Below are 26854 nucleotides of genomic sequence, written 5' to 3' on the forward strand. Positions count from 1 at the left end.
GTGGTTAACAGGCACTTAATTGATTCTGAATAATCCTGACAAGTTTTTGCAGCCCCGGCGGTAATTGACTCTCTTTCCGATTGAATAGCCGGGCTCGCTCTGTCCGGCTGCCAGCCCTGCGCTGCTTGGCTGCATTCCTCCATTTCCAGCTCATGCTTTCCTTTTAACCCCTCCCTTGCCCTCTGCGGATAGGGACGGTCTCTTCAGCCTCTTTCCTTGCGGGCAGCCTGCTCTTCCCCCTCTCTGTTTAAAACGTGGCGGGATCTTTGGTTGTTTTTCGTGGCAGAGTAAACAGACAAGCTCATTTACGTTTTCCGCCTGTATTATAGACTCGGCAAACCGCTTTGACGCCTGCTCATGGCGTGACAAGAGATGAGTGGAAGCTGCCTCTGCGTTCCCTGTCTCTGTGCTTTGGGTGAATGTTTTCATGGGAAGCATTTCACTGCGTAAAGGGACTTTTTCCCATCCCCCCTCCTGCTGCCTGTGCTGTAAGATGAGGTTTCTCCACCTCCGAGTGCCCTGTGACTGTAAAGCGCCCCTAACCTTGTCATGGGGGGAAAAAACCTCCTTCCTTCACTTGTGCCCCTTCCCTCGGACGCGCTCTGGGCTGGGAGCTGGACTCCCCGTTTCCCCCCTTGAATTACATCACATTGCTCGAATGAACCACATCGCTCCAGCGATGGGCGCTGCTGGCTGCCCCGGGACACCCCAAACCGGCCCCGTGCCCCTGCGCTGTGGCCGCATCGTGCAGAGGACAAGCGCTTCTCCTCCCTCTGCAAAGGGGCCGGGAGGGAGCCGGGGCTGCGGGCGATTCCCCCGCTGCTCGCAGGGCTCAGACCTTTCCCTCTGCCCACTGAGCCCCCAGGACGCCCCCAGCGCCGGGGCAGCTCTGACGTGCAGCTGCAGCAGAGCACCCTCCGCATCCCCCTCCGCGCTGCAGCCCCAGCCCCGCGTTCGGCATCTCTGGGGTGGCTGCATCCCACGCCGTGGTGCAGGACCCTGCTCCCCATCGCCGCGTCCGTGTGTCCTCCCCACCGCCGTGTCCGTGCGTCCTGCCGTTCGCCTCCGCTCTAGCTCTTTCTTTCCCGGCGTCCCCCTGTGCCGCAGCCTGGGAATGGTACGGTCCCCGCTCCGGCGCCGTGGATGTTGCTAGAAGGTGAAGGCACCAGCGCAGGCTGCGTGCGGCCCCGAGACATCGCGGGAGAGGGGGACCCGAGGGACCGGCGAGGGGGGCTCGGGCTCGGCCCTGGGGGGTCCGGCAGCACCGCGAGCGAGGAGCCATGACCCAGGGGAAGGTAGGAGGGATGAGCTGTCCCGCCTGCGTAATTACTGCGTGTTTAGGGGGAAAGCGGGTTGAAGGGAGGGGGTTTAAGGAATGAAACAATTGCCGTGGAGGGGGAGATGGCGTGTTGACCCCTGGGGGTGTTTTTGGCGGAGGATGAGGATGGAGAGCTGCGGGGCTGGGGGATTTTGTCCTGGGGCTGGATATGCGGCTCAGCCGCGCTGCTGGAGCTGGGGCCGTCTCCTCCACCCCCCGGGGTGCAGGGAGCACAAGGGGGGGCTTGTGCTTTCCCATCCGGGCCCCCAGCAGCCAGCACTGGGCACCCCCTGCCTGGCCAGGGGGTTTGGGGGTTCTCCGATGCTCGGAAGGCGGGGACCGGGGGTGTCTGCATCCTCTGCCGGCACGCAGCATCGCCATGGCAACGGCGCTGGAGCCTGCCTGGTGCGGGCAGCACCTCCCTCCTGCGGCCGCGGTGTCTCCGGGGTCCTGCGTCGTGTTGGCCCTCAGGGCGCTGTAAGGGGCACGGGGAGCACAGCCCCTGCGGGCTGGCGGAGCAGCTGGCGCGGTCGTCCCGCTGCAGCTGGGTCTGCCCGTGGGGCACCCCAGCCTGGTCCCCTGGCTTTATTTTCAAGGGTGTGTTCCACCTCTAATTTATTAATAAGACCTCCTCACAGGGGCCGTGCTGCCCGCTGCAGCGCTGGTTCTGCTCTCCGCTTCGCTTTGGGTTCCTGCGGTTCCAGCCCCATCCCTGTGATCCACGGGGATGCTCCCCCTGCCGCTGAGCCCCCGGCAGCGAAGGCTCAGAGCTGACCCGGGGCTCACCAGGATCCAGAAGGTCAAAGGGATCGTGTTCCCAAGGAGAAGCAGGTTCTCGGGTGGCCTGCGGCTGCCTCCGTGCTGGGATTTCATGACTTGAAGACATGAGATCTCCAGCCCGTTAAGTGCATCGTCAAAGGGCAGAAAGCACCGAGGCTGAGCCTCCAGAGGGCAGGGGACCGAGCTCAAGGAAAACCCTGAAGGGCCAAACCAGAGGGGGGGCTGGGAGAAACTCCCCAAAATGTGGGTGTAAGTGGAAATGAGATTCTTCAGCGTTTTCTGCCCAGTAACTGAAAGCTCTTTTCTAAGGGGAGATTTAGGAAGGAGAAGGCTGGAAAGCAGGGAATTATTTGGATGCTTCCCAGTGTTGCCAGCCCACGGGAATCACTGGGTGTCCCCCAGTCGCTGGGACCTGGCAGAGGGACCCCCAGACCTCTGTCCCATGGGGTTCCCACTGCTGGGCAGTCCCTGCTGTTTTTCCAGCCTCACCTCTCCCTCCCCGCCGCTCTGCGCAGCTTTCCGTGAACAACAAGCCCCCCAGCGCCGAGGGCCAGGGGGAGAAGAAGGACAATGCGGCGGCCCCACCGGCTCCACCGACCTACGAGGAGGCGACAGCAGGAGAAGGGATGAAGGCTGGTGCTTGCCCTGCTCCCCCGGCGGTCCCGCTCCACCCCAGCTGGGCTTACGTCGACCCCAGTAAGTCCTGTTGGGGCTGTCCCCAGGGTGCAGGGTGTCCTGGGACTTGTAGAGAGGATGGGGACCAGGGACGCGGTGCCCGGCTTGGCCCATGGCAGAGCTTGCTCTAGAGCTGGAGCTATAAGGCATATACATCTAAATCCATATGTCAAAGCCATTTGACCCAACCCTACACCACGCTGCCTTCCAGAGGTGGAACTGCAGCCCAGTGCGGTCTCTGCTCTGCTTCCCAGTAGCGGGATGGGAAAAACCCCCCTCTCCCAGTTTGGCGCACCGGGCAATGTCAGCTCCCTGGTGCGATGCTCGCAGCCCTGTGGGCGCAGCCCCCGGCTCAACCCCGGCTTTAAAAGCGGCTGCTGAGCTGGCGAAATCAGCGTGGCAGCACCAGCGATGTCCGGCTGCCCCGAGCCAGCGCCAGCGGAGGTTAAAACGCTGCTGGGCTCTGAGGCCGAATTGTTCCGGCGTTGCTCGGTGTGGCTGGTTCCTCAGCAAACAAAGAGCTTTTCTTCCCCGGGTGCCGCCTGCGGCTTCTGCTCGGTTGTGAGAAGCAGACCAAGGCTGGGCTGTGCGGGACGCGGGGGAGCGGCCGCGCAGCAGCCAGGGGGACATGGGGCACCGCTGCTCCAGCGCCCGGCTCGAGCTGCAGGGACTGGGTTTACCGAGCCCTCTCTGTCCGCTCAGTCCTCCCCTGCTGGGCTCTCCCATTCCACCCAGCGGCGCCGTCACCGCTGCAGGATGGAGATGCTGAGGGAATGGGAAAGAACCGGCTAAACCCTGTGAGATGTGTGTGCCTGCACGCTCGGGTGCTTTCACAGGCTTTGCCCATTCTTGTCTCCCTTCGGGGGTCAGAAGCAGAGGGGATAAATAACCTCCCGGCTTGTTACAACAATCATCCGGCTCTTTCTGCTGTCACGATGAATTAGGATGGGCAAAGCCCACATGGGCCAGGGCGCTGCTCCTTTGGGTGCCCCAGAGGACTCGTTTAGATGCCGTGTCACCTCTTGTCCCCTCCCTGCCGTGCCTGGCAGGATTTCCTCACCGCAGCTGCGTCCTGCGCCCCGCGCCCCGCTGGTGCTTTCTCTGATTTCGTGTCCTCGTCCCCAGCTCTGCCCCGGCCGCGCTGCGAGCCGGGACACGCTGGCTTGGGTGGGAGGTGATGGGTGCTGGGGAGGAGTGAGCCCCTTCCCTTCCTCGCAGCTGTTTAGGTGCCTAATTCAGCGTTGAGATGCTTTGATTGCTTTGATTGCTTTGACACAGGAGGCACCGAAGTGTCCCCGGGACAAGGGCCTCGGGTGCTCTCGGCCCTGCCTGGCGATGACAGCCGGCAGGGAGGATGCTCTGCGGGAGTTTCGTCTCCACCGGGGCGTAGAAGAAGGCAGGAGAGATTTATTGGGCACAAGAAGAACAAGGGATTTATTTCCTGCCAGGGTAGCTTTAGCATGAAGCCTCTGTCATAAGACCAAGCAGCCTTTGACCGGTAAAACAGCAGGAATCCGGGACCAGGGCGCTGGGTTTGGCTCCCCAGGGGTCTGCAGCCAAGGCTGGAGGGTCCTCCTTCCATCTGCCTGAAGGATCTGGGGACCCCGGGCTGAAAAGCCTTGGGAAGGAGGGAAGTCACCTGTCAAACAGGCAGGGGCACGAACGCAGAGCTGCTGTAATCGCGTAAGCCTCCGTTCTATAGGAGGCCTGGGTGGGGAGACCGTTAGTAACACAGAAGGGGATGTTTGCAAGACAAGCGCTAAGCCTGCTAAGCTTCCAGTGTTTGTTTTATTTCTTTCCTTGAGCGTGAGGTTCAGGAGATGGAGAAGGTTGATTCTTCCATCTAATTTGTGCAGCTCACTGAGGGAGAAGCTGCTGCTTCGGGTTTCTGCTCCTGCCCCGCAGTGTCCCCAGCGCCCCCTCCCCAGCAGAGGCTTTTCCCGGTTGCCTTCCCTCTCCCCTCGGGCTGCAGAGCAAACCGATGCTCCGTGTGCAGTTTTCCTCCTCGCCCACCTGCAGGGAAGCTCCAGCGTCCCCGAGCCCTCGGCAAAGCCGGGCCGGGTCTGCACGGGGAGGATTTTCAGGGAGGTGCTCCCAGCAGCAGCACCGGGGTTGTTCCCCCGTTCACACTCGCTGACCAGTGCTCTGAATGGTCTGTTCCCCATTCACACTCACTGACCAGTGCTCTGAATGGTCTGTTCCCCATTCACACTCACTGACCAGTGCTCTGAATGGTCTGTTCCCCATTCACACTCACTGACCAGTGCTCTGAATGGTCTGTTCCCCATTCACACTCACTGACCAGTGCTCTGAATGGTCTGTTCCCCATTCACACTCACTGACCAGTGCTCTGAATGGTCTGTTCCCCATTCACACTCACTGACCAGTGCTCTGAATGGTCTGTTCCCCATTCACACTCACTGACCAGTGCTCTGAATGGTCTGTTCCCCATTCACACTCACTGACCAGTGCTCTGAATGGTCTGTTCCCCATTCACACTCACTGACCAGTGCTCTGAATGGTCTGTTCCCCTGTTCACACTCACTGACCAGTGCTCTGAATGGTCTGTTCCCCGTTCACACTCACTGACCAGTGCTCTGAATGGTCTGTTCCCCATTCACACTCACTGACCAGTGCTCTGAATGGTCTGTTCCCCATTCACACTCACTGACCAGTGCTCTGAATGGTCTGTTCCCCATTCACACTCACTGACCAGTGCTCTGAATGGTCTGTTCCCCATTCACACTCACTGACCAGTGCTCTGAATGGTCTGTTCCCCATTCACACTCACTGACCAGTGCTCTGAATGGTCTGTTCCCCCGTTCACACTCACTGACCAGTGCTCTGAATGGTCTGTTCCCCGTTCACACTCACTGACCAGTGCTCTGAATGGTCTGTTCCCCGTTCACACTCACTGACCAGTGCTCTGAATGGTCTGTTCCCCATTCACACTCACTGACCAGTGCTCTGAATGGTCTGTTCCCCATTCACACTCACTGACCAGTGCTCTGAATGGTCTGTTCCCCATTCACACTCACTGACCAGTGCTCTGAATGGTCTGTTCCCCATTCACACTCACTGACCAGTGCTCTGAATGGTCTGTTCCCCATTCACACTCACTGACCAGTGCTCTGAATGGTCTGTTCCCCATTCACACTCACTGACCAGTGCTCTGAATGGTCTGTTCCCCGTTCACACTCACTGACCAGTGCTCTGAATGGTCTGTTCCCCATTCACACTCACTGACCAGTGCTCTGAATGGTCTGTTCCCCATTCACACTCACTGACCAGTGCTCTGAATGGTCTGTTCCCCATTCACACTCACTGACCAGTGCTCTGAATGGTCTGTTCCCCATTCACGCTCGCTGACCAGTGCTCTGAATGGTCTGTTCCCCATTCACACTCACTGACCAGTGCTCTGAATGGTCTGTTCCCCATTCACACTCGCTGACCAGTGCTCTGAACGTATCGAGGGAACCCTCCTGCACCAGGGCTCCTGGTGGGAGCGACTGGGTCCTGACCCAGCCCCACTGGGGGATGCTTTAATAGTCAGTGAAAGCTGAGCAAGGATGCGATACAAGCCCTCTGATCGCCATTAAAGCCACCACAGGAATTAACCCTGGGGTACTTGTGCTGCAGTTTGCAGAAGCGGTTCCCCCATCTCTTCTTGGAGATGCTCCTGACAAGGTGCAGGAGTGGGAAGGGAGCGCAGTGCGTCGCAGCAAACCTTGGTTTGTGCTCCAGACCTCGGGATTTGGCCTCCGGAGCTGTGGTCGGTCACCGGGCGGGGTGGTTGCGGCTGGGGAGGGAGCTGGGGGCTGACCTGTTCTCCCGCTCCAGGCACCAGCCCCAGCTACGGCGGCGGGTACCCGGGGGACACGGAGATGCTCACGACCTTCAGCTGGGACGACAGGAACGTGCGCAGGGTGTTCATCCGGAAGGTGAGGGGCGGGCGGCTGCGCTGGGCAGGCGCAGGGGCCGCGGGTCGCCCACGGGCCGCCTCTCGTTGCAGGTTTATGCCATCCTGATGGTCCAGCTCCTGGTCACCGTCGTGATTGTGGCTTTCTTCACCTTCTGGTAGGTCTGTGGTGCAGCAGGAGCGCTCGCGGTGTCCTGTGCGTGACCTGCCGCTGCACTACCTGCTGCTCGGGTCTCGTCTGTTATGTAGACACCTGAATTATTTTGTTTTCCCCCATGTGCTCCAACAGAAAAACAAAACTGAGACAACCCTGAGGGGTCTCGGTACCTCTGCACCGTTCCCGTGTGTCCCCTGCATGGTGCCTTGTCCCCTTCGGGTGCTGTCCCAGCCACGAGCCTGGGGCTGCTCACCCTTGGGTGTCTGCTGCTGTGCCTCCCTTCGGGAGCTCTTGGGGCCACCAGACCCCAGCCCAGCTGGGGAGCGGTGACCCCTGGCAGAATCAGGCACCCCTCGGGCAGCCAAGCGTTTCGGGCTTGAGCAGCTCACGTTGCCTCCGGGATAATTAATGAATAACAAACCGCTGCCGGCCGGAGGGTCTGGGCTCTCTAACGTCCCCTCGGAGCCGGCAGCGGCCGCTCCCGAGCGTGCCCGCTGGGGGATCAATAACAGGGGCCGTCTTCCCGGCTTGACAGCTCCGATTTCTTTCCAGTTGGTCAGTCTGCGGGATTTTCTCACATACCCCGTGCTGCGTCACCCGTGTGTGTCCCCAGGGTTCATTTACCAGCCACCTGTGACATGATTGGCATTTTTTACGCTTTCTGCTCAGCATCCTCTTCCTCTGTGTTGCAGCGAGCCGGTCAAGGGCTACATCCAGACGCACGCCGCCTGGTACTGGGCTTCCTAGTGAGTATTTCTGTGCTCTCCTGTGGCCACGCGTGCTCCGAGCAGCTCTGGATGTGGCTGCGGAGACGCTTTCCCAACACCCTGTATCTTGCATGTGAAGAATTGCACTGAAACACTTGCGGGGGGAGCTGGGGAAATTCACGGACAACCCCGAGGTGAGAAGATGGAAAATCCCACCCGAACAGTTAGAGACATAGGGTAGATCTCTACGAACACTTCCAAAAGGGGGCTTCGCTCTGCGCGCCGCTGCGCTCCCACGCATCAGGACACTGGCGCTCGCGCTGGTTTCCCGGGTGCCGCTGGGGTTAGTGCCGCTAATTAAGCAGGCAGGGTGCGCGATGCAATTGGCTGTGAACCGGGCGCTGTGAACCTGGCGTTAATGAGCTCACACCCAAATCACCAAACGTGTCCGAGCTGGAGATGAGACACCGGCTTATATAACTTAGAAGAAAAGCCCCAAAATAGCAGCAGTCGAAGGGAACCGGCACCAGCGCCTCTTTGACCTTAAGGGAAAATAACGTGCTAGTTCTTGGGCAGCTGCAGATTGGAGCAGCAGCGTTGCTGCGCAGGGAGACAAACCAAGCCCTGCTCAGGGCTGTGCTCTGACCTCTGGGTTCGTCTGCTGCAGCCTAATGGGCAGTTCACACTTGTATTTTTCAGTAGGAGCGAGGTGGGGTCGGGCTCTGTGCTCGGGGACTCACGTGTTCTGTCCCCTCAGCTCGCAGCGAGCCAGCGCTCCCCTCCCCTCCATCGCCGCGTCTCCAGTCGCCTGTCCTGACCTGCTCTGGGTCTCTTTCATACACGGAGACCCCAGCTATCTCTGTAAAATAGAAGTGGGTGCCCCGGGGTGTTTTCCTGCCGCTGGGCGATGGCTCGGAGGGGATGAAGCCAGAGCAGAGGCGCTGCAAGGGATGGACGACGACGGGTTCTGCTCCCCGCGTGCTGTCCGCCCGTCCGTTCGGCCGTGTCCGCGGCAGCTTTCCTGCTTCCCCGCGGGAGAGCAGCGCTGCGCTTTATCTCGGCGCATTTCTCATGGCCCGTGGGCTCTGCCGTCACGCCGGTTTACGGGAGCCCAGGCGAGCGCCTATCGTGCAGCCATCAGCGCTCGGGAGCCGCGTGCCCCGGGCGCTGGGGGAGCGGGGGAGCAGGTTCCCGCGGTGCCGGACCCAGAGCGCTGTGGAAAAACACCCGGGCTGGTGGCGGAGCCGGGGACACCGGCCCAGAGCTCCGCAATTGTTTTTCACTCCGCTGACGGGTCGAGTCGTGAGATAAAGAATTCTCCTGTGACCCGGGGATGCCTTGTGCAACAGCGTATTAGGCTGGGGCTGCGAGCTCCGCTGGCCCCAGCGGATCCTTCTGCTGGTGCTGTAACATGGGACCAGTTCCCTTCTCCAACACCGACCTTCCCGTTGGCCTTAGGCAAGTCACTTTGGGAATCTCGGTTCGTCCCAGCTGGGCGCCTCGATACCACCGAGTGCCTGGAAACGAGGGGCAAGGTCCGGCTGCCTCCGTGTGAGCAATTAACGCACCAACGAGGTGTCCACAGCACACCTGTCCCCGTGCTCCATCCCTCCCAGACCCCAGCGCCGCCCTTGCTCTGCTCTAAAACCATCCTGAGGTTCTAGGGAGGCTGTGCTGTCCCACCTCGGGCTGGCACGAGCGCCCTGGGCAGAAAACCCTTTGGGCCAGCGGCTGCCGGCCCAGCTCCGTGCAGGGGCTGCTGTGTGAGCCAGCAGAGCTCCCGCAGCACCAGCTGGAGGCTCAACACACGGCGCTTGGCTTTCCCTCCCTGAACGGCTCTTTTCTGTTCTTTGCAGCGCTGTGTTCTTTGTGACCTACTTGATTCTGGCTTGCTGCTCCGGACCCAGGTAAAATAGTTTCCTTTATTTGATGTGCAACAGCCCCGTGAAATGGAGGATGAGTGTCTTTCCTCTTGTTTCAAGCATGGCCAATGTTGCAGGGGTTGGATGGGGTTGTGCTGACACGGGGACCGAGGTGGCAGCTGCATTTGCAGTTGTGGGTTGCTGCTCCACAGCGTTAAACGCTGCAGTCAAATCGCAACGGGAAAGCAGCGTTGAAGCAAAAACGGCACGGCTGTGCGGCTCCAAACTCCCGCTGTCAGATCCTGCAGAGCACGGCTGTCGTTGCTCCCTGTGGAGCAGGGTCCTGCGGCCGCTTTGCTGCAGTATCACGGGGATGTTGGTCCGGGAGCACCCCAAACGCTCCCTGGTTCCCAGCGGGGGGGCTGCCCCCCTGCCCCAGCCCTGCCGCTTGCTGCACAGCCATTGATTGTATGGCACAATTATGCAACCGCGCCCTCCCTCCGCAGCACAGGGCTGACCAGCCCCTCTCTCTTCCCTGCAGGAGGTATTTCCCATGGAATCTGATCCTGCTGAGCATCTTTGTGAGTAGCACATCTGGACAGCATCTGCCCTGCCCCTGCAGCCGCCAGGGCGGGCTTGGGGCCGGCTCCGAGCAGGAGAGACGGCTGGTCTGGGTTCCTGCTGAAAGCTGGAATTTCACCCTCTAATTGCCCTGCGCTGGGGCTGAGGAGCTGTAACTGAACCAGGATGTGGCAGGCAGGGAAGAAGGGAGCTTCTGTTCCAGAGAAAAACAAGAAAAATGCCCGCAGAGGCCGGTGATGGGAGGTGGGACGGCGCTCGGGGTGGCCTGCCCTGCCCTTCACCTGCCCTGTGCACATTAATCACCACAGGATTAGAAACTATGTGAAAATCGCTGCTCTTGAGCATCCACCTAGGAGGCTTCACTGCCCTTATCATCCTGTGCAATGGAAATGTGTCTGTTGTGTGTCTCTGCCCGGGGCGCGAATGCGGGAGTAACGCGGTTCTGTTTCCCCCCAGACGCTCTCCATGGCCTATCTCACGGGGATGCTCTCCAGGTAGGCTGAGCACATGGTCCCTGCAGGCTTTCTGGTCCCACGGGGTTTTTCCAGCAGTTTCCTGGGTTTTCTGTAGCCGCTGTTCTCGCTGTGAACCTGCCCGCAGCTCAGCGCCGTTGGCGTGGGCCGCGGGTGACGGGGCGGATGAGGCAGTGAGTCAGTGGCTGTTGATGGATGCGAGCGGGGGACAAAGAAAGTTGTGGCTTCAGCAGCTCGGGGAAAACAGCAGCGATATCACTCCCAAATCCCAGCGAGGGGCAGAGCGGGGACCGGGTCTTCCTAGGGCTGAACCTGGGGCTGCAACCAAAGTCAGTAGCCGGGGATACCAGAAGATCATGACCTGCTGGAATCCCGGCACTTTTCCCTGTTAGGAGCACGCTGGTCGAGTGACGGCGGCTGCAGGTTTCTGGTTCTCCTGGCGCTGCAATGACATTTGTCTTTCTATTTTTATTGTCTCCCAGCCTGAGTCCTCCCCTCCTCCATCTGGCCACGGGCAGACAGATTTTCATGTGAGCGCAGCCGGCCCTCCTGCCCAGCCTCTGCTGCTTAAAGCAGGAGGAAAACCCATCTCGGCATTTTTTGGGTGTTTTCCCTCCTTCCCTGTTCACATTAAGGGGGACAGTGACAATTTCAGTGCTGTCTGTGCCCCGGGACTCGTGCTTTCCCCAAACACTTCTGCTAAGCCTCTGTCTGCCTTAATCCCCCCTTCTACCCATCCCTGTGGGAAGCACTGACAGAGCGGTTTTGCTGTTAATGTTGCAGTTACTACAACACCAGGTCGGTGCTTCTGTGCCTGGGGATCACCGCGCTGGTCTGTCTGTCCGTCACCATCTTCAGCTTCCAGAGCAAGGTGCGTTGTGCCCATGAAGGGGCAGCTCCCGGCGCAGGACACGGGGAGCGGGGCAGGACTGGGGCTCTGGATGCAGGAGCAACCGGAGCGATGCGGGGATGTGAAGCGGAGGTTACAGGACATGCTGGGGGAGAGGAAGTGTCAGGGGTGTAGATGGGGCTTGGAGATGCGGATGCATTGGGGGTAAGGTGGGTGTTTTGGAGGATTAGGCTGTGGGGTACGGAGGGGCACTGGCACAAACGTGTGCGGTGGGCTTTTGGATTTCGGGGATGCGATGGGTACCGAGTTCTTGCCTGTGGCAGTAAAGGGGATACGGGGTGCCACACAGATGGGTGGGGGGCTACAGGCCCAGAGCTGGAGATGAGGCCATGGGACAGCAAGAGGCGTGCGCTGCTGGAGAGGCCGAGCTCCCTTGCTCCATCCCCCTGCGCTTGTAACGCGATGGTTTTTACCTCCGCAGTTTGACTTCACCTCCTACCAGGGCGTCCTGTTCGTGATGCTCATGGTGCTGTTCTTCGGCGGCATCATCCTGGCCGTGATCCTGCCCTACCAATACGTGAGTGACGGCCCGGCCCCTCCTGCCCTGCCCGGTGCGCCGGTCCTGGCCCCAGCTGGGAGCCGCTCAGCGCCGGGCGGCCGAGCTGCGGGTTTGGCTCGGGGGGGTCCCCGCCGCCCTCCGAAAATGTGCAGGAACAAGAGCAGGCGGCCGTTGCCTGCTCGCTGTACAATCAGATAGCGGCTGTGGGACAGCTCTGGCCTGCGGCTGGAGGAAGTTCGCCGCGGTTCCTGGAGCTGTGTTGTGACCCACGGCAGCTCCCACCACCCGCTCGTGCCTCAGTTTCCCCCCCAGTAAAACCCGGTTAAAGCGCTGGCCTGGTGCAGAACGGGGCTTCTTGCCCTGAGTTCAGGGCAGGACTCGGGCTCTGGACCAGCGCAGGGGGTGCGGGTCGGACCTGGCTGTGTTCGCACCAACTCCAGGCACCCTCCTGCAGGGTTTAAATCTCAAGGCTCACATTTCTCAGAAACAAGCACCTCTGGAGCCCTTCACACCTCACCTGGCTCCTCCGGGGACCCCAGTCGCACTTTAATGGCCACACTTGCAGTATCTCCCACCGGCACCAGCCCTGTTTGGTCTGACGGTGAACACACCGCACCAGGAGCCTGGGTCTTGGTTCTCTCGCCGCGCAGACGCGAGGGTGAACCCGCTCGCAGCGCCGAGCCGCTGCCCTCAGACTGTTGAGACAACTCCGCCTTATCTCGCAGCTCGTCGAGATAAGCGTGCCTTGGGGCAGGCTGGTAAGAGCGCGTCCGTGGGGAGCAGGTGCGTGTGGGCACCTTCCCCTGGGTCACCCGCAGCAGGGGCTGGCGGCCGGTCCCCGTTCCCGGGAAGGTCCTGCTCTCACTCCAGCAGGTGAACACATTCCACTTACCCTGTTCGTTAAAAACACGCTTCCATCAGGTCGTAGTGCTAAGATATTTCTATATTTCAGATATTGCAGGCGGCAGCTGTGCGGAGGAGGCTATTCAGAAACACAAGGACCTCATCTAGAGGCGTATGAGTCAGTTAGGCACAATGGCCACAGCGAGAGGGGAAACTGAGGCACAGTGACCTGTATTTTTTGGCCACAAAAAGGTCAATAACTGAAACGGTGTTGGAGCTGGAGGTGGCGCAAGTCCATCCCGGGTTATTAGAGCACTTTCCCTACCCTGCATCCTCCAGATGAGAGCTCAGCCCTCTTCTGTGTCAAGTCCTAATTAACCGGGTTTCTCCCAGGCACTGACGGCTGGCTTTGTCTCCCTAGGTCCCCTGGCTCCACGCGATCTACGCTCTGCTCGGCGCCGTTATCTTTACCATGGTAAGTGGTGCTGGTCGTGGCGCCTGGGAACGTGCTGGCAGGAAAAACAAGCAAATAAACAGGGAGTAAATGCTTGAAGGATGCTTGGTGAGGAGTGAGTCGCAGGATTGCAGGGAGCTCCACGTCCTCAAATGCCTCATGAATAGCAATTATTGCGGTGACCTCAGCCTCGGCCCGAGAAGGTGCTGGTGTACGTGACAGCGCTGGTGCAGAGCGCGGGGCGGTTGGCAAACCTGTGCGGGTGAGCAATGCTAGGTGTGAGCAGCAGAAAGCGTCGCAGGGACGGCGCAAAAGGCACCTCCGGAGTGGGAACAGCAATGGAGCTGTGGCACAGCTGCAATGTGGGGCTCAAGGGGAGCCTGGCGATGAACCGGGGCTGCAGAAGTGAGCAAAGCTGGGGCTGGTTGAGTGGGAGTGGGCCGAGGGCTGGGTGTGAGTTTGACTAACAGGATACGGAGTGTTCCCAAAAGACGGACCCGGTTTCAAAGATACAGTGATTTCAGACTGGGTCCGTGTTTTTGGAACACCCTGTGGAGGTGCAGAAAGAGGGCGCGAGGCCACAGTTCGGGGCTCAGGGGCGTCAGGAGGGTTCATGGCGGGCAGCAGCGCTGGGGCTGGGCAGCAGTGCTGGAGCTGGGCAGCAGCGCTGGGGCTGGGCAGCAGCGCTGGGGCTGGGCAGCAGCGCTGGAGCTGGGCAGCAGCGCTGGGGCTGGGCAGCAGTGCTGGAGCTGGGCAGCAGTGCTGGGGCTGGGCAGCAGTGCTGGAGCTGGGCAGCAGTGCTGGGGCTGGGCAGCAGCGCTGGGGCTGGGCAGCAGCGCTGGAGCTGGGCAGCAGCGCTGGGGCTGGGCAGCAGCGCTGGAGCTGGGCAGCAGCGCTGGGGCTGGGCAGCAGCGCTGGAGCTGGGCAGCAGCGCTGGGGCTGGGCAGCAGTGCTGGAGCTGGGCAGCAGCGCTGGGGCTGGGCAGCAGTGCTGGGGCTGGGCAGCAGCGCTGGGGCTGGGCAGCAGCGCTGGGGCTGGGCAGCAGCGCTGGAGCTGGGCAGCAGTGCTGGGGCTGGGCAGCAGTGCTGGGGCTGGGCAGCAGCGCTGGGGCTGGGCAGCAGTGCTGGGGCTGGGCAGCAGCGCTGGAGCTGGGCAGCAGCGCTGGGGCTGGGCAGCAGCGCTGGAGCTGGGCAGCAGCGCTGGAGCTGGGCAGCAGTGCTGGGGCTGGGCAGCAGCGCTGGAGCTGGGCAGCAGTGCTGGAGCTGGGCAGCAGTGCTGGGGCTGGGCAGCAGCGCTGGGGCTGGGCAGCAGCGCTGGGGCTGGGCAGCAGCGCTGGAGCTGGGCAGCTCCTCCCCGGAGCGTTGGGAGCCTCGGTTCCTTCCCTCGGCTGCTCTGCAGAGGTTCCTCCTGCACAGCTGCTCCCAGCGCAGGGCCCGGCAGCGCCGCGCTGCTGGCGCGATGTGGGAGGTGTCTGGAAGGTGCTCGAGGTGGGGGTCAGGCCGAGGGCTGCCCCGGGCGGCAAGGCGGTGCCTGTTGGGCATGTTGTGAATCAAAACAGTTGAGCAATTTAATTTATTAGCTATAATAAAGCGAGCTCAGATATTTCTCCTGTGATTCACGATGGAAGGCAGCTCTGTAAAATACAAGTAGGCTAAACATCTTCGAGTTACCCCATAAATTTCAGGCAGAATCTCAGCTGGTGGAGTTCATTGTGCCAGGCTCGTCAGCCCAGGCTGGCAGTCGTAGAACGTCTGGGGAGGGGAGCTGTGATTTCTGACCGGGGAGGCAGTGATGGGGAAGGTGGCGCCAGCCCCGACGAGCTCCGCGGGGTCCGGCGGCTCTGCCAGAGGATCTGCTGCCCAGCACCTGGGGTTTCGTGCTCCTTATTGCCCTGGTCCTGCTGCCTCTGCCGTGTCTCAGGTCCAGGTCACCCCGGTGCTTGGCAGGGGCTTCTGAACTGGGGGAGGTCTGGGAATGGCAACCGTAGGGCCCGGCCGAGGAGGAGCAGGGCGGGTTGGTCCAGAGCTGGTCCTGGGACGCGTTTGGGATGGATGAAGCAAGCGCGGGGTAATCGTTAGGCTCAGGGCTTGACTACCGAGTGACATGAAGGAAGGGGAAAGTTGCAGCTTACGCAGTGCATTGTTTGGAGCTTTTAAATTGCAGTTGCAGCCCATAAAAAGTGGCTGTGTTTTTGTTCTGGGTCCAGTGAAGCAACTGGGAGAACTCATTGGGGCACTTTTGGCCTCCCTGTGCCGAATCCCTGTGACTGTCCCTGAGCCTCCTCCTCTTTCCGCACAGTTCCTGGCGTTTGATACCCAGATGCTGATGGGGAATCGCCGGTACTCGCTGAGCCCGGAGGAATACATCTTCGGGGCCCTCAACATCTACCTGGACATCATCTACATCTTCTCCTTCTTCCTCCAGTTCTTCGGCTCCAGCCAGGAGTGAGCGCAGGGCGTCGTTACCTTTGCTGGCAAGACGCAAGTGTTTAAAATCTTAAAAGAAGAGGAAAAGAGGGTTCAAAAAATCCAGGCAAAACAACCCCCACCCTTTCAGGCTCCATTCAGTCAGCTGAGCAAAGCCCCTGGGTTCCTTATGCAGCTTGTATATATGCTGTTAGCCCTTTGTGACCCAGAAAGCAAAGCAGGGCTTAAGTGTTGTGTCTCTTCTGCTCCCTCCGCTCCTGCTGAGACCAAACAGACCAGAGACCCGGAGGCCTGAGACCGAGATCTTTTCCCCAGAGGCGGTCAGAGCCGCCTGTCCGAGTCCTGCACACCACGGGGTGTTGTGCTGAGAGCAGCTCTGCAAAGGGAAAACAACATTAAGGCGAGGAGAGCAGGGAATTCCGCTGGGATCCTGGCAGGAAAACCAGCCGAACAGAGGAAGGGGCTGGGGGAATCCTTACGGGTCCCTGTTTCTCTCCTGATATCCCTGACAGTGCCCGTTAGAAGTGCGGAGCACAGGCTCCCGTAGTCTGGGTGTCCCAGCAATCAGTCTCCCAGGCACAAGAGCAAACCGTTGTTCAGGACGTGCAGCCTCTCCGGGGACACCCCCAACCCATGCCAGGATTATTGGCAGAGAGGGGATGAACAAGGCTGAGTTTCAGAGCCCGGGCAGAGCCAGGCGCCTCCTGACGTGCGAAACGGGCGGCTGGGATCCCGTGACCCGTCTGATCTGATGCCTTCACAAACGTGTCTTGGTTGCTTGAGATGAGTGGTCCCAAGTGGTTACTGCCCAGGGACTGAGGCCGGGTGAGCGCCTGTTGCTCACGACGGGTGCTGCTCTGTAGCAAACACCAGCGTTGCCTCTTTCTCTGGCCGTTTTCCAGCTTTGCTGTCCCGAAGGGGGATGTCAGTGAGGGCACTGGATGCTTCCGAGTGCTCAGGTAACTTTCCATCTTCCCCTCGCTCACATTCCGCTGTCTGGGGATTAGCTGGCTAATTTCTAACTGTAAAGCTCCAGGTGGAGATAAGAAGCCTTTTGCTCTCATTTAAAAAGCGATCCTTCCTGCTGATAGAAACCTGTATCTTCAATCTCTCTGGGAATGCCAGGCCAAGTGCGTCAGCGAGCTGCCTCCAGCAGTCCCTGCGTGTTGCAGAGAGGCTGTGCCAAGGTGCTCCCTGCCGCGCGTTCCTCCTCTGCTGCTGCCCGGGCTCCTGCCTTCCCAGGTCGGATCCCCTGCCACACGCGTTGGATCCCCGAGCCGGGCGGGGAAAGGTTCTGTGCAGAGTGGAAACGCTTCAGCCGCGCTGCGCTGGCCGTGCCCATCATCACCCAGGAGCGCAGCTGGTGCGCTGCGCTGCCTTCCCTCCCCAGCACCCCCTAAAAGCACCCAGCCAGCAACAAGACACAGCCAAAATGTTTTTAGGCACAAAGGAGATTATTAGGCGATGACAGCACTAAGTTCATGACCCATTGACTTCTGCAGTGCGTTGCGGAGGAGAAACAAGGGCCTTCAGTTGCTGAGCAGGCAGAATTGGGAAAGGGGACAGCATGGGAGGCACCCTAAAAGTTCAGGAAATAGGAGTTTAAAGAGGGAATTTCCTGTCTCAGCCCCATGCACGCACTTCTGGGATAGCCTGGCAGAATGGCTGTGCAGCCTTTTTTTTGCTCACAGCAAAAGGCTTTGTGGGTATTTCTGGTTTCCAGCTTTTGAGGAGGGAGTTTGGAGCTGCATGATGAGTTCTGACCCTGAAACAGTCCTAGAACTCCTCCTCTGGAGATGATCTGGAGCAGAGCCCTGCAGCCAGCCCTCTGCACCGCACCCCTCCAGCCCGGCCGCACACCCCGGGAGCTGGGGGGGAGACCGCGGATCGGCAGCCCGCTCTGGATCTGCTGCTCTTTTCCCCCTGGTGTAACGTCGCTGCTGCCCGAGCTGCTGCGGCCTGCCTTTCTGCTCCTGCGTGGGAAGAGCTTGCATGGCCCCCGCTCCATGTCCAGGCCCCCGAGCGGGACCGCTCGCTGCCCTCCCGCCCCTCCCAGGGCTCCTTTCCTGCATGTGCCCCGGTCCCTCTCCCGCGCTGACCCACGCTCGCAGTCCATCCGCGCCAGACCTACCGAAGGCACTTGGACTGAAGCAGCGAGCGGTGTGTGTGTGCTCACAGAGGCAGAAATCCTCATGAGCCCGAGTAACACAAGATCGGGGGTGGGATGTGGCTATAGCCACGTTCCCCCGGGCTCCCCGAGCCTCTGCGCGGGGCTGCTTCTGTCCCTCGGTGTAGCTGTCCTGTCATCCGAGCCCTGCAGCACCCAGCCCCTGGCTCCGCACCCCTGCTCCTTTCGTCCAGCCATTCTTATGAGTTCACTGTAAATAGGATTTTGTATTTTCTCTGAACATTGCTAATAAATCGCTGCGGAACTGTTGCGAGGTCTCGGTGCTGAAGCGCGGTGGGAGGACGATCGGCTCGCGCAGCTGCCGCTTCATCCCCTTCAAAAGCAAACACGAGACTGTGGCACAATGTACACGGCCCCGAGTTACAGCGGACAGCAGGCTGTCCCTTCTCTGGTGTGACTGCGAACACGTCCTACACAAAGTAATGAAATGCGTGAGAAGTATTTGAGACCTGAGGGCCAAAGGGCTCCTTGAGGAGGCTCCTGTTCTGCCTTAGACTTGGTTTATGTGGCCATAGGATTAAGAAAACCCAAGTAATGGGGGGCGAGGGAGTGTTGTAACAAGGCACCTGCTCAGAGGGCATTTTCTGTAGCTCTGGAGAGCAACCTGACGTACTAAAGCTTTCTCTAGAGTCAATGGGACAAAGAAACGGCTCCAGAGAGCAGGGGGGTTGTCCTGTCCAGAGCTGCACATTCTGCAGCAAGAAGGTGTTTTGCCCTGTGTTCTGCTGGGTGATGTCTGCTGGGTGATCTGTGCTGGGTGATCTCTGCTGGGTGATCTCTGCTGGGTGATCTGTGCTGGGTGATGTCTGCTGGGTGATGTCTGCCGGGTGATCTCTGCCGGGTGATCTCTGCCGGGTGATCTCTGCTGGGTGATCTGTGCTGGGTGATCTCTGCTGGGTGATGTCTGCTGGGTGATCTCTGCCGGGTGATGTCTGCCGGGTGATCTCTGCCGGGTGATCTCTGCTGGGTGATCTCTGCTGGGTGATGTCTGCCGGGTGATCTCTGCCGGGTGATGTCTGCCGGGTGATCTCTGCCGGGTGATGTCTGCCGGGTGATCTCTGCCGGGTGATGTCTGCCGGGTGATGTCTGCCGGGTGATCTCTGCCGGGTGATGTCTGCTGGGTGATCTCTGCCGGGTGATGTCTGCTGGGTGATCTCTGCCGGGTGATGTCTGCTGGGTGATCTCTGCCGGGTGATCTCTGCTGGGTGATCTCTGCCGGGTGATGTCTGCTGGGTGATCTCTGCCGGGTGATGTCTGCCGGGTGATGTCTGCCGGGTGATCTCTGCCGGGTGATGTCTGCTGGGTGATCTCTGCCGGGTGATGTCTGCCGGGTGATGTCTGCTGGGTGATCTCTGCTGGGTGATGTCTGCTGGGTGATGTCTGCCGGGTGATCTCTGCCGGGTGATGTCTGCCGGGTGATGTCTGCTGGGTGATCTCTGCTGGGTGATGTCTGCCGGGTGATCTCTGCCGGGTGATGTCTGCCGGGTGATGTCTGCTGGGTGATCTCTGCTGGGTGATGTCTGCTGGGTGATCTCTGCCGGGTGATGTCTGCCGGGTGATGTCTGCCGGGTGATCTCTGCCGGGTGATGTCTGCCGGGTGATCTCTGCCGGGTGATGTCTGCCGGGTGATCTCTGCCGGGTGATGTCTGCCGGGTGATCTCTGCTGGGTGATCTCTGCCGGGTGATCTCTGCTGGGTGATCTCTGCCGGGTGATCTCTGCTGGGTGATCTCTGCCGGGTGATGTCTGCCGGGTGATGTCTGCCGGGTGATCTCTGCTGGGTGATGTCTGCTGGGTGATGTCTGCTGGGTGATGTCTGCTGGGTGATCTGTGCCGGGTGATCTCTGCCGGGTGATCTCTGCCGGGTGATCTGTGCTGGGTGATCTCTGCTGGGTGATCTCTGCCGGGTGATCTGTGCCGGGTGATCTCTGCTGTGGGACGGCAGCTGTGCAGAAAGCGCAAGCGGAGCGTTTCCGTTCGGTGAGAACGGCCCCGGCGCAGGAGCCGTGCGCCCGCATTTCTGGGCTCCGGGCGCCCCCTGCTCCTCGCGCCGTGCACGGAGCGGCACGGAGTGAAACCCCAGCTCCCCGTGCCAGCCTGACCCGAAAACCTCACCCGTGCCAGCTCTCGCCCTCCTGTAGCGGCAAACTCTCAGTTCCTTCTGCTGCAAAACCTGCTGCTGGCTGCCTATGGAGCCCCGGGCAATCCTGTGTTTAAATGTGATTTAAATAGCATTTATATATACATATATATGTTTAACTGACGTTTTTAGAGAAGTTTGAAAAAGCCTTTTTGAACAGGGAAAGCTCTGCTGAGGTTGGGTTGCCCAGATTCGGGCGGATTTTGACACGGGCACTGGGTGAAAGCTGCGATGACGTTTGCGGCTCTATTTGACGCCAGGTTTTGGACACCAACTGTTCCTCTGGGGAGGCGGCTCCTCCAGGGCCCGGTCGCTGCGAGGCCCGGGGCAGAGGGGACCCCAGAGTCCCCCCAGGCCTGCCCCCCCAGGCTGCCGCGTCGCCATGGCAACGCCGGGGCAAAGCTGGCAGCAGGGCCACAGGTGCCACCAGGGCGGTTGGAGCCGGCCCCCTCGGCCCGCCCCGGCGTGGCAGGGCCCGGAGGGGCTATTTCTGCACAAGAAAGCCCCTGATCGCGCTCCTTCCACCCAAACGCCGCCCGAACCGAGGCGCATGCGCCGTCGCCCCGCGGAACCATTTTCCCCCGGAACGTTTCTGCTCCGCCCGGAGCGCGCGCGCGGCGCAGGACAAAATGGCGGCGCCCGTCGGTGGGGGGTTTCCCGCCTTGGAGCCCGGCGCCGCTCCCTACGGCAACTTCCCCAATTATTCCCGCTTCCACCCCCCCGAGGGCCGGGTTCGCCTGCTGCCCGCCGGGCTCTTGCGGAGCCTGTTCCCCGCGGCGGCCCGCCCGCTGCTGGGGCTCGATGTGGGCTGCAACTCGGGGGTGAGAGGGCGCCGCGGTGGGGCTGGGGGTTGCCGAGTGGGGGCCTTGGAGGGGAGAAGGCTGGTCGGAGTATTGGGGGGCTGTGAGGAGAACGGCGGGGAGGCGGCGGTCCGGGCGGTGGGGGCGGACTGGGGCGGTCTGGGGTGCTGGGGGACAGTACCGTGCAGAAGAGCCCGGGGCGGACACGCGGGTTTGGGGTGGTGGGGCAGGCTCGGGGGTGTTGGCGGGGCGGGGGGTGCGGTGGGGTGGACTGGGAGGACTGGGAGAGGAGGGCCTGGGGCTCGGGGAGCCCCTCGCAGCGATCCCGGGAGGGCGGGGCGAGGTTGGGCCGAACGGGGCGAATCTCACACCGTTTCCCATTTTGGAAGTTCATTCTCTTTCTTTACCTAGTTCTGCCTCTTTCTCATGGCTTTTCCTCAGCAAGCAGCTTTGCTGCGTTGTAATTCAGAAGTGTCTGTGCATCTCTGGTGCAATGTTTAATTTAACTATGTTTAAAGATAGTTTTGTTTCTTTTTTTCTTTTTTTTTAAATGGGAACTTTCTCAGTGCATTAACTTAGAAAGAATTATTAATTCAGAATTGTGTAGCTTTCCGGCTGGGGACGGGAGCACTGCTGCTTCCATGGCTTCTCTTCCCTCAGCCCGAAGGTTTGAAAAGCCTCCTGAAGTGTTTCTGAAGGGCCGTTTGAAATCCTGCTTCGGGTGGGCTGGTGAAACAGGCCAGGTGAACATGTTCTCCGTCCCGTTCTCTTGAGGTGCAGAGGCTTCCACCGGTAGAGGACGCTCCCTGCCCGCTCGTGTGGAACATCATGGGATCTCCTTTAATGAAAGATTAATACGTTTTCCACTTAGTGATGCGTTCTGTGAAAGGAAACGCGAAGGAAAGCTCTCGTGTTAACTGCCTCATGCCACAATCTAGTGGTCAGGGAACGTGTTCTGCTTTAGCAGCAGCAATGTGTTACCCCAAGCCAGGCATTGTGAGTAGCTCGGAGTGTTGCTTGGGAACTCTGAGGCTCACCCAGGGGAGCCGGTCAAGCCTTTGCCTCCACCTTGGATGGGGATATCTGGCAAGATTCCCGTTACTAAAACTCATCTTTCCTGTAGTTTTTGGAGCAAACCCCCAAGTGTGGGGTGACGCAGGTTTAGTTCCAGTGCCTGGTTGGTTTTCTGGTAGTCAGGGCTGTCATGACGCTTTTTGCAACAGAAAGGAAGGTTGATGGAGAGCTTGTTCTGGACTTTATCATGAGTGGGCTCTGAGTCGGCGCTCGTGCCTCGCTGCAGCGCGGGGGTCCCGTGCGCGTGGTGACGTGTTTTGGAAGCGGTGCAGGTGCCGTGAACCCCTGTTGTTTTCCTTTCTGCAGGAGCTCAGTGTGGCTCTGTACAGGCATCTGCTCGGCCTCCAGGAGGGCGAAGGCAGCCTGGACCAGCCTGCCGCTGGCAAGGATCTGAACCTTCTGTGTTGTGACATTGACCCGCTGTTGATTGAGAGGGCTCAGCAGTTCAGCCCCTTTCCTGCCTCCATATCCTTTGCCAACCTGGACATCATGGACTCGGCTGCCCGGGAGCCGTTCCTCAGCTCCTACCTGGGCCGTTTCGGCCGCTCCGCCTTTGACATTGGTTTTTGCATGTCTGTGACCATGTGGATCCACCTGAACCACGGGGACAGCGGCCTGAGGGAGTTCCTGTCCCTCCTGTCCTCGCTGTGCACGTACCTGCTGATCGAACCCCAGCCCTGGAAGTGCTACCGGGCGGCCGCGCGCCGCCTGCGCAAGCTGGGCAGGAGCGACTTCGATCACTTCCGATCTCTGGCCATCAACGGGGACATGGCCGAGAGGATCACGCAGATCCTGACGGGGGACTGCGCCATGGAGCTGGTGTGTTGCTTTGGGAGCACCAGCTGGGACAGGAGCCTCCTGCTTTTTAAATCAAATGGCTCAAATCACGAGGGCAGGGAGTCTTCAGGACAGGAGCAGTGACTGAGAAATGGCCTCTCGCGTTCATGAATTCGTGGGCAAGGTGGTGCTTGCTGTTTACAGATGCAGATCTAGGAATTCCTAAATCTCCTTTGGGACCACATCTGGATCTCCCTGGGGATTTTGAGGCAACATCTGTGTGAATTCTTTTCTTTCCATCTGCAGAATGCAGTGGCAGCTTTAACCTACCTTGTGGGTTCTGAGATTGCTGTTCCTAGAAAGTGCTCTTGAAATCAAAGTTTTGCTACGTATTTGCTTTATGTGTACCAAGGATATTCCCTGGAAGAAGACAGAACATGCCTTTTCTGTCCCCGGGGCTTTTCAAGGAACTGTGCGATGCACTGTTTGTTCTGCTTCTTGTCGTGTTTTCTCTATAAAATACTCTTGCAAGCGTACCGCCTGGTTGACCGTGAAGCGAGCTGGATCCGTGCAGAGGGCGTCCAGCCGGACCGTTCTGCGGGGCGGGCCAGGCTGCGGTGGGTGCAGACGGCTTTCCCGGAGCGGGTTTGGAGGCTGGGGTCCTGTGGAGTGAGGGGTTGCGCTGAAGCGTCCGACAGAGTGCGTGCTCTTTGTGATAAGATCCTTAAAATAAAAATAACTTAATTTCGTTGTAAATGCTCTGTTGGGTGTTTTAATTTTTCTTTTTGTTCACGCTGTCTTCAACACCTAAACAGTCAGTTTATAATTTCATTGTGCTTAGAGGTTCAAACAAGACTTTGGTAAGCTTGAAGCTATGTTTGGCGAAGGTTAAAGTATTGCAACTTCTACTGGGTTGTGAGGTTTTTTTCTCTTCAGTAAAATTTAAGAAGGAAAACTTGAGAAAAATCTCTTACTTGAACTTCTTTTCTCTTGCTTTAATATCCCTACTAGCTTTAGTTCCTCCGTAGTGCTTTTGTTGGCTGTGAGAGCAAGTAGGAGTCACGCTCCTTCAGTGTGGTCTGAACAGCTGGAAAACCTCACCTGAGTAGACTGACACACAGAAATAGAGAGCTGGTGGCTCCCAGGAATCCCTGGGTCCCAGGGAGCGCTGTGTCGGAGAGGAGGCCGCCGGCTCCTCCTGGAGGTGCTCTTGCCCAGCAGTTCTGTGCGCAGCCCAGCGCCTGCGCAGGGCGGAGCGGAGCTTTGCTTCCATTTTACTTTGTCCTTAATGGGAATTCCTTGGTATTTACTCACGCGGTGATAGTGGAGGGCGAAAAAAACCAAAGCAAAATGAATGCTTTGATTTCTGCCGCGGTGAGCTCAGGTGGATGTGTGAGTGTGCGGGTTGGCCACAGGCTTCTGGATGAAAAGCTGCTGCATTCCATTGATAAACTCGTGAAAAAAGCCTGTGTTTGTGCGTGTGTTTGAGGGGACTGAGGAAGCTCACAGAAAGGCTTTGGAGCTTTTCGTGTAAACGCGTCTTCCACGGAGTTCTGCTACGTGATAGTTAGGAGTCCTGCCTGGAGTCCTGAGAGCTCCTCGGCCTTCTCAGCTGCAGACAAATGTGCCTTCCGGTGGGGGCTGTTAATTTTGTTAATTTTCTTAAAGATGACCTAAGTCTGGGCGGATTTTACTGTCCCTGTGGGAGTGAAGGGAGAACCGATTGATCATGTGTTTTCCTCAGGGTTCACCCAAGTGCCTGATATCTCTCGCAGCTTATTAATACAAGCCATTTATCACTTTGGTGACGAAGCACCTCGTCTGACGCTCAGGGCAGCCTGCGGGCGAGCTCCCCCGGCTCAGCTCAGCTCAGCTCGGCCTCCCCGCTGGTTCTGCTGAGCTGCGCTTTCTGCCTCGTGCGCCGGGTGGCACTGGAGCATCGTGCAACCTGCAGCCCTTGGGCTGTGTCTGTTGGCTTGTGTCAATATTAGCTGCTGTTTTCTTTGAACTTTGAGATATTTGTAAAATAAACGTGGACTTCTCTGTTCAGTGCTCAGGTTTAAATGCAGTTCATTTTCATCTGGGGATTTATACACTTGCCTGTGAAAAATTTTATGAAGGATTGCTAGGGAGTTGGGCAACCCAAAGAGTTACAGGAGACGTCCCCTGCACCCATCTGGAATGACCTTCTCCTTCAAACACACCTCGGTTTATGTTCCTTATGCACTGAGCGATAGATCAGTATCTGCCTGGGGATCCTTTGGGGCTGCTGCTTGTTGAAAGGTGGTGGGGTGGGTTTTACCGAATTATTTATATGCTGGCCGTGTACAGACCTGCAGACCGGCCCCGTGTCTGTGTGACAGGGTGATGACTTCTTATCTGGCTCTCAAGTCTGTACTATTAAATTGCTAATATCAGTATTTCCCAGTGTCTCAGAAGTGGCTGAGCCCCAGATTAGCTCTGTTTGGCTTTGGCACACCAGCATGGTTCTTGTCTTTCGGTTATTGCCACAAATACAGCTCAAAATAATGCCAACACAAATGCCGCTGCAGTTCTGGGGACACTAGGGAGTTCAAAAAGGAGACAGTCCTTGCGCAGATAGGATTAAAAAAGCCTCTCTTCTCTTTCAGCCTGCTGCCCGTGCCCTGCAGGAAGCTGTCAGGAGAGGAGCCGGGTGGGACCCGGCTCCGCGGCCCCGCGGGGGAAGAGAGCCCATGGATCTCGGCTGCAGTGCTGCGTAAGGCCCTGGAGAATTTCATTTTATATACTCTCTGCGTTTTGCAATGTGGCTAAAATGTGTTCCCAGGTCTCCTGAAGGCCGGACAGAGGAAAGTAAAGATGAGGGTTAAAACCAGCACTTCTGCTCCCTGTTGCTGTTTTAGTCCCATAGCTGTCCTGGCTCGTTAATTATGTGCCACGTTATTTGTGTGTGTGTGCTGGTGCCTTGGAGGGTTAGTTAGGAGATCCTGCTTGCTCTTTCCTACCCTTAAAGCTCCAACCCTTTGGAACCTGCACAGAGCACTTTGAGCTGAGCGTTTCCAAAGAGACCCAAAATACTGCAGCCTGGTGCGATGGGGCTGTGGGAATGCGGCCCCGCTCCGTCCTGGCAGCGAGCGAGGAGTTCCCACGCGACTGCCTTCTTGAGGTCCCGTGGTTTGGGGTTGTTCCCGGGCTCCAGCAGCCCTTGCCTCAGTTTTTCCATCCACAAAAGGGGTTTGATAACCACCCACCACCGTGGAGATTTCTGATGTGGGATATTGGCTGTATGTTTGCGCAGCACTTTTGAGAATGAAAAATACCGATGAGCTGAGCTGTATCATCAGCTGTGAGCTATGCCATTGTTCCTAATAATCACTGCAGCCACTTCAGATATTAATTAGGTACCATACCTTCAAAGTGTTCTGACTAATTAAGTCTCACGCCACTGCTGTGTAGCAAGTCACAGCTAATTATCCCTCCTGCTTGGATGGAAAAATGTAGGCAGAAGAGGCAAAGCATCTAGTGGTGCGTAAGCGAGCATCAAAGTTGGGCTGAGAACTTGGAGGTTCCTGTTTCCGGATGATTCTGGAGTTGCTTCCAGCCTTTGTAGTCAATAAGATTTAGATTGAGCCAATGAGACGTCCTTTTTTATTATTTTTGGTTTTTCTGAACTTGAACGGTTTGCTGTTTCCTGGGGATGCCGTTGGTGGGGAAAAGCTTGGGGTGTAAATATGGTGCAGCAGCGATTTTATCATTGTGATGCTGAGGGCTGCCAGAGCTGTTGGAAGCAGCTCTCTGCTGCCTGCTTCCCCTCTTACGCAGAGACGTACGACAGCCTTGCAGGCGCCGTTCATCAGCATTTCTAAATGGTGACATGGTTTAGAAGTGGTTGAATTCAACTTTCCCAGAACGCGTGACCAGCCCGAGAGCGGAGGAGCCGAGGGCTGGCGGCAGCGCCTCTGCTCCCATAGGCAGCTTCCTCCTGCCGGGGACCCAGCGGCTTGTCGCTGCAAGCTCGGACGGCAGAAACTTCAGCTTTTCGGATTTCCTTTGCTCAGCTGAGGGCAAGTTCATTCTTATTCTTCCTGGCACTTTGCTGCCTGTGAATTAAAGGCGAAAATTGAGAGATGTCAACCCATGGAAACATGGGCATCTCTTTCTGGCAGCGCGGAAGAATGAGAAAGGAACAGCCACAAACCAAACACATGACGTCTTTTCTCTACCAGGTGCTCGTTGTCAGCTGCCTGGATTTTTATCCTGGCTTGCGAGCAAAGCTCCATCCTCAGATCCACC

The 26854-nt window shown here is 58.6% G+C and overlaps 2 protein-coding genes across 2 annotated transcripts; both read left to right on the top strand.

Annotated features, from left to right (window-relative positions):
* Nucleotides 1–747: 747 nt before the first annotated feature.
* Nucleotides 748–18042, top strand: FAIM2 (Fas apoptotic inhibitory molecule 2). Its single transcript, XM_065859001.2, has 12 exons — nucleotides 748–1295; nucleotides 2614–2794; nucleotides 6614–6714; nucleotides 6786–6850; nucleotides 7542–7595; nucleotides 9413–9463; nucleotides 9960–9999; nucleotides 10457–10494; nucleotides 11257–11344; nucleotides 11805–11900; nucleotides 13147–13200; nucleotides 15478–18042. Exons 1-12 carry the CDS (start codon nucleotides 1281–1283, stop codon nucleotides 15625–15627), a joined length of 933 nt encoding a protein of 310 aa, XP_065715073.1. The 5' UTR covers nucleotides 748–1280; the 3' UTR covers nucleotides 15628–18042.
* A 2479-nt stretch (nucleotides 18043–20521) lies between these two features.
* BCDIN3D (BCDIN3 domain containing RNA methyltransferase) lies at nucleotides 20522–23338 on the top strand. The gene is made up of 2 exons (XM_065859005.2): nucleotides 20522–20752; nucleotides 22112–23338. The coding sequence occupies exons 1-2, from the start codon at nucleotides 20561–20563 to the stop codon at nucleotides 22724–22726; spliced, it is 807 nt and encodes a 268-aa protein (XP_065715077.1). The 5' UTR covers nucleotides 20522–20560; the 3' UTR covers nucleotides 22727–23338.
* The last annotated feature ends 3516 nt before the right edge of the window (nucleotides 23339–26854 follow it).

The sequence above is a fragment of the Patagioenas fasciata genome, chromosome 28 (assembly GCF_037038585.1).
Source record: "Patagioenas fasciata isolate bPatFas1 chromosome 28, bPatFas1.hap1, whole genome shotgun sequence".
NCBI classification, from domain to species: Eukaryota; Metazoa; Chordata; class Aves; order Columbiformes; family Columbidae; genus Patagioenas; species Patagioenas fasciata.